The sequence below is a fragment of the Trachymyrmex septentrionalis genome, unplaced genomic scaffold (genome assembly GCF_001594115.1).
Source record: "Trachymyrmex septentrionalis isolate Tsep2-gDNA-1 unplaced genomic scaffold, Tsep1.0 scaffold121, whole genome shotgun sequence".
NCBI lineage: Eukaryota > Metazoa > Arthropoda > Insecta > Hymenoptera > Formicidae > Trachymyrmex > Trachymyrmex septentrionalis.
The window spans coordinates 335,929-342,568 of NW_017304341.1; the positions used below are offsets into that span (position 1 = coordinate 335,929).

The window sequence follows — 6,640 nt, forward strand, 5'->3', positions numbered from 1 at the left end:
GTATTAAATTTACGATATTTATGAGAAGCTTGGAATACCGCCGATGTGATTCAAGGTCTCAACACTGACTCGTCTCAGTTTGACTCACAAAAAGTTATGACAAAAATAATTATGGTGAAACCGGTCGGGCATTATTCGCGAGAGATTCGATTATTTATACTCTACAATTAATGAAAAGCAAACTTGACATTTGTCGGAGCATAAGGTTAAAGCTATCAATTTTTATTTGATAATAACATACTAGTAATAATTGTGGCATAATGTCAGATATAAGTAATATAACAACGATAATTAGCATCTCTTTTTTTCACAAGAATTCATATGATGTTATCAATAAATGACCGAGGCGAATGACTAATTTGTTAAATAGTAAAGAAAATTCCCGTGATGTTGTAGTATGTAATTAATTTTTTGTACAATAATTGTCCACATGTGCTCAACAATTATGCACATATATTTATATATATGGTATTATCGTTTATTTATTTTATATAAAATAAAATAAAAAATTTAATTTTTAAAAACATGGTTTAAAAAACACTTTATTCTTTACACTCTAAAAAAATAGTGGTGTCTATATTCTCACTGTGTATTAACACCAACATTCTATTGTACCAAGTATTTCAGATAAGAATTTTTATAAAAGTATGTACATTAAAAATGTACATTAAAACAATTATAGTAACAAGTTTATTATCTATGAATCATCTAGTTTTTATGATTCTTTTGTATGCTCATTAAATCAGTATGCATAGTCGGTCGATATTGGTTCAAAAGAAATTTGTGAGAAAAATGTATAAACGAGCGCATACACACTATTTCTTAATATTTTCAAAATAATCTTGTATTGTGTATTTTTTCTATACTGTATATTTATACTATAATTATACAGATTTGCATACTCGCGGTACGTATAATGATCTACGGTACGTAAATTGTAGCTATAAATTATTTGCAGTGATAATATATATATTAGCTTCATTCTTCCTTTATACACTGAAAATGTAGAATATCGCATTAGTAGATTATTACGAAATGCATGGCCCGTTAATAAGTAGGTCCTTCTTCGAATCGGCATCTTCCTTCAAAAGGATTTCGTCACGACTCTCCATCATCAAAACGATTATAACTTCTAAATCCGATTTATCTCTATCTCAGCCAAGGCTAAACGAACTTCGCATTCTTTTATAGTCAACAGGAAGATGATTTGTGTTGTTGGAGATTCATGCGGTTTTAGTTATGCACAATTCGAATAATCGTATACGATACTAGATCCTTCTTAGTAACAATATCCGCAAGTACTATTACGAATCATCCCAGAAAACCAAATCTGCAAGCGCTATCACATTTTCTCAGAAAATCTAATTATTTCTGCTTATAGATGAATTATTAATGACGTCAGTAGAAAGTGTTGTGTTAAAAGATATATTTTAATTAATATGTTGCAACATTCATATGACGCGTACGAAAGCTGCGATGCAAAAATAAGCAGCGACAATAAAAATATTAATATTGTATATTTTACGGCACAGAAAGAAACGAGTAATAATGTGTGATTATTTTTGTTATAGTATAATATTATCAATTAATAAACAGCTTTGTTAAATATTTTAAATATTTGTCTTGTAGCATTAAAAATTAATATTACGTCGTTTACTACGATAATCGTACATAACTTGTTATCGTTACTATTTCTAATTCCATCTTATCACAAATGTAAATTACAAAACGCGAGATCTTTCAAAGCACAATTATTGATCATAAAAGTACATATTGAATAAATTTTTTGTCGTTAAATCTCAAAAAAAAATACGATGTTACATCATGCACTTAAGAAACTCGTATCGATGTTTTTATAAGCAAGTTTTAATACATTCGTGATCGATGATAGAATAGAATATATGCGAAAATTTACACACAAGCAAAATTGACACGCAATAACGTGATTGCAACGACTTTAACCGCAACGAAGCAAACAGGAAATATTAACTGGACAGTTTGCACATGCGACTTGATCGTAATTCTAAACGCTAATTACTATAAAAGCAATAGTTTGTATCAAATTAAAATGAAATAGAAACATTAAAATAAGAAATATAAATTGATAAAAATAATAGTTGTTTCAAAATTATAACACATTATAAGTTTTTAACCAAAGACGATTCAAAATAACAGCGTTAAAAGAGTTGCTTAATTAATTTACGAGCAAATGAAGAAATATTAATCCAAGTAAACAGAGAAATATTAACCGGATGGTTTGCATATGCGACTTGATCGTAATTCTAGAAGCTAATCAATATATAATCAACATTTTTTATTAAATTAAAATAAAATAGAAGTATTAATATAAGAAATATAAATTGATAAAAATAACATTCGTTTCAAAATTAATACATCAATAGAGATATTTAATGAAAGAAGACTCAACAAATTACATATAATAGCAATGTTAAGGGAAAATCATAATTAATTTACAAATAAACGGAGATTGCAGAATTGCATGTTTAAAAATCTCATAGTTTTTTTTGTATCAAAATATAAATCTGTTAAGTAGCGTGAGAGAATGTTGCAATTTCAACACTAATTAAGAAAAAATATACGTGCTCGAGTTCGGGAAATCCTAGCGAACGTCATTTCATGTTTAATTTATGGATACTCTTTAATTGCAATAATAGCTCAGTCGGGGAATCATTCTACTATTAGTCAAAGTAATGAAATGACGTTGCTACGATTTTTGAAGGCTGCGTAAGTATGTTAAAATATATGTGATAAATATAATAGTAAATAAAAAATGTGAATAATTAAAGATTATTACCAGGTTAGGTTAATGATAAGTTAATGAATAAATAAAGATGCCTATTTGTATCTGTCCTGCATAAAGCACCGTTCAGAAAAGATAATTACTAGTCGATGCAATTTCCAAGTAGTCATTTAGTAGCTCTTTGACAACCAGATTCTCATTCGTTTCTATTATATTCATCGTTTCCTTATGATCTAACAACGCCTTAGAAGTAATGAAAAATGGCTAATTGGCTATTAATTTCTGCGCTATTAATTTTTGTACGTTATACACCAGTTATTTTGTTCCCATTGATATTAATATTATTTTTATGGAGAACTCTCTTATTCTAATGAATATAACATAAAGAATTTCGTTTGATGAATTTCCTTAACATTATCATCAGAATGATCAACGATAAAAAACCGCAAGATAATTATTCGTACACACAGAAATTACAGGCTGTGTATATTAAATTATCAAGTTCATCGTTTTTCTTTGCGTTCTGAATTTCATTCAGTGTTCTTGATAGTGTTCTTGTTGATGCACATGACTGCATCTTCGTCACAAAGAAAAGTATTAGAGCGCACGCGCATACTACCGGGGACTCCCTCGGAAAATCCAAAAATCAGTGATTGCTCGGCGCGATGCGGTGTGCAACGCGCGAAGAAAAGCGGTGGAGATGGAACGTTACATAATTACATCAGGATCAAATGCGTGTCGGATAAGTGACTATAAAAGCGGCGAGATTAAAGAATTCGCATGCAGTGCATCCTAAGAAACATCAAATCCCGACACCATGGCAGTTCGCGCTCTTAGCCTAGTGCTCCTGTGTACGTTTGTCACGGTCATCTTCGGATTGCCGGCTTTACCAGGTGAGAGAACATTGTATATGAAATTCTTAATAATGTATTGTTGTAATCATATTTAATAAAAATCTTTTCGTATACAATGTACATTTTACTTCTTTGGAATAATTAAAGAAATTTTTTACAGTTTTTACATTTCGATATGTAATAATTAAACGAATTTAACATTTAAATGCATTAACTTTAATTATAATAATCTTTAGTGACGTAAACAATACTTGTAAAGTTACAACATTTACAAACGCAAATTTTTCTTACCTATAACAAATTCGATTGGACGCACTCAGTGCGCCCTGGTGCACATTAAAGCTACACAAAATAACGTAAAGATATGTTTATACATAAACATAGAAATCGATTAAATCCTGAAATACTCAATACATTTTATTGTACTATTAGGTAAAATATGTATTTCATAATTCGAAATATTTGCATTTCACTTTTATATTCAAATTAAATCAGTGTACAACGGCTTTATAATATGCATCAGTGCGTACTAATGTTTCCAATCGAATTCACCATTAGATAACGTTACTATTTTAATGTTTTTTTTCATGCAAATTTGCAGAATTATCATTTTCTTACAAACAGTACTTATTTCATATGTATTTGATATATTCTGTTTGAATGTTTAATTTAATCTTATTATTGTCTGCGTTGTTACTGCAAACAGTTTTCTATCCATTTATCACAAATTTGAATGTTTTTTTGGAGAGTTTAAAGCGAACTTTTGTGATTTGTTCATATGCAGCTGACAAGATCACGTTTATTTTAAAAAATAACAATGATGTGAGGATGCATGCATTGGCATATAAATGAAATGGTCAATTTAAAATTCTTCATACGCCAATTTACATCAATCAATCAATTTTTTTATTTCTGTTCACGTAATGATCAATCCATGTTTTACGCGATTATTAGAGCCAGCTGTAAATATATATGAGGAACGCGCATTATCGACCGAGCTGCAACCGCCCGCGCTGTCCTCAGACGAAACGGAACACTATGCTACAATCTATATAATTAATTTGTTCGCTGTGAAAAATAGTAGCAGCAATGTATCAGAGGAAATGTTTCAAAATGAAGTCGTAGAAACGTTACCTGACATAATAGGTGAGTACAAATCAACGAATGACATATAATGTCTCATATCTCATCGGCATATCTTTTCATAAATTTCATTTGACGTTTATTATTTATAAATTAACGAGTATCTTGCAAGAAATGATAAGTAAGAGCGAATGGAGCCAAGAGAATTCTTAGAAGGGATTTGAATAAAAAATATGTGCTTGCAGAGCCACTAGTTTCTGTCATCCTAGTAGTAGAAGATGATGAAAATGAAGAGTCAGAAAATCATCGACCTGTCGATCTCGACAAATTTGCGGAGGGGTTGAAAGACGAAGGTATCAAGGTCGACAAGATCGATCTCAACAGCAAAATGAAAGTGCTTAAGATGAAATTGGAAAAGGCGGAGGCGCAGAGTATGATAGGCTCGGCTTTGAAGGGTGAACAGAAGAAATTCCGTCAAAAGAGATTCTCCTGTTACAAAGGTTGTGGTGGAGGATATGGTGGAGGATATGGTGAGTATTCGAGTGAAAGTTACATTTATCCAGGTGATGGTGGTGGAGGGAGATGAGATAGGTATTCGAGGTGGGTATCCAAGCGGTGGTGGACATTATCCTGGTGATGGTGGCGAAGATAAGCTATAGTCATAACTGCGAAGGGGAGAAGTATAACTAATCGACGAATGTCGGGGAATACTTATTAATTAACTTCAGTGTTGAATTTTGTATGCCCGAAACCTTTATACTACAAACATTTTACCAACTTAAAACTGTTTTTTTTTTCTAAACGAAAAATTAACATTAAATAGGTATAAAACTTTCGGAAAAGTAAGCTGAAAAAAATAAATGACAGAAAAGTGGCTATGTAACTACTTTATATATCAGTAATAATATTTACGCAGAATTTGCATCAAAATGTTGCATTAATTGTTGTAAAAATGAACAATTTGCTGGGTATATATTTTTCAGAATTGAAACGCATGTTCGATTAAATTGATTTTCCTTTTGATTCCTTTAGATACGACAACTATTGCATATTTTCCTCAATTTTTGCATGCATTATGTAAAATAAAAAATAAATTATCAAATGAGAAATAAATTATTAATGACATACTCCTGTATCATAGGTATTTTCAAGGAGCTCGTTTGAAAATAACGCTTAAACGCTAATGACAATTTCAGGATGCAGCATCGAGCAAACTGAAGGAAGGAAGAAGCTATATATAAATATTACTTATTTTTTTAACTAATAAAATATTAAATAAATAATATTAATAGTAACAATAATCATAATATTAGATAATCTCTACATCGAAGAAAAATATTAATTTTAATTAATTAATATAAGATTATTAATTGATAATAACAAACATTTTTTGCTCGCTTACCTTTTTTCAGCTGAAATTTGCAATTTATAATAACAATAATAAATATAACGTCTAAAAAATATCACGGATCTTAATTATATATTAATATACATATGCTATAGCTAAACTCCATCATAATTGCGCATAACAGGGGCACGCTTTGTCTAGGGCAACAAGGTTATACAGGTTATGCATTGATACCAGTCTATGTCACGAATACAGGAGGACATCGTGGTCATCATGGACATGGTGGTCATGGTGGTTATGGTGGTCATCATGGACATGGCGGCTGTTGCGGGTAATATTCTACAACTAATCAATATTTCTATGCGATTTCAATACCTTGTACGGTAATATTTTGCAATTGATCAATACTTGTATGGTATTCAGTATAGATTTATACTTAATTCTTTATTAAAATTTATGATTTTGAAGTTATTACTATTTAATTTTCTACATTTTAAGTGGTAATGGTGGTGGTGGTGGTGGTTCATACGCAAATGCGCAAGCATCAGCCTACGCGTCAGCCAACAGTGGAAGCTGGTAAATATATTAGCCAAG

General features: G+C 30.5%; 1 protein-coding gene across 1 annotated transcript in view; it reads left to right on the top strand.

Annotated features, from left to right (window-relative positions):
- Window positions 1–3,510: 3,510 nt before the first annotated feature.
- LOC108754951 (cold shock protein 2-like) overlaps window positions 3,511–6,640 on the top strand; it is a 3,513-nt gene continuing 383 nt past the window's right edge. Inside the window, exons 1-5 of the mRNA XM_018497634.1 lie at window positions 3,511–3,654; window positions 4,570–4,761; window positions 4,944–5,228; window positions 6,248–6,377; window positions 6,545–6,622. Of these exons, the coding sequence (XP_018353136.1) occupies window positions 3,579–3,654; window positions 4,570–4,761; window positions 4,944–5,228; window positions 6,248–6,377; window positions 6,545–6,622 (761 nt within the window). The 5' untranslated portion in view covers window positions 3,511–3,578. The remainder of the gene's footprint in view (window positions 3,655–4,569; window positions 4,762–4,943; window positions 5,229–6,247; window positions 6,378–6,544; window positions 6,623–6,640) is intronic.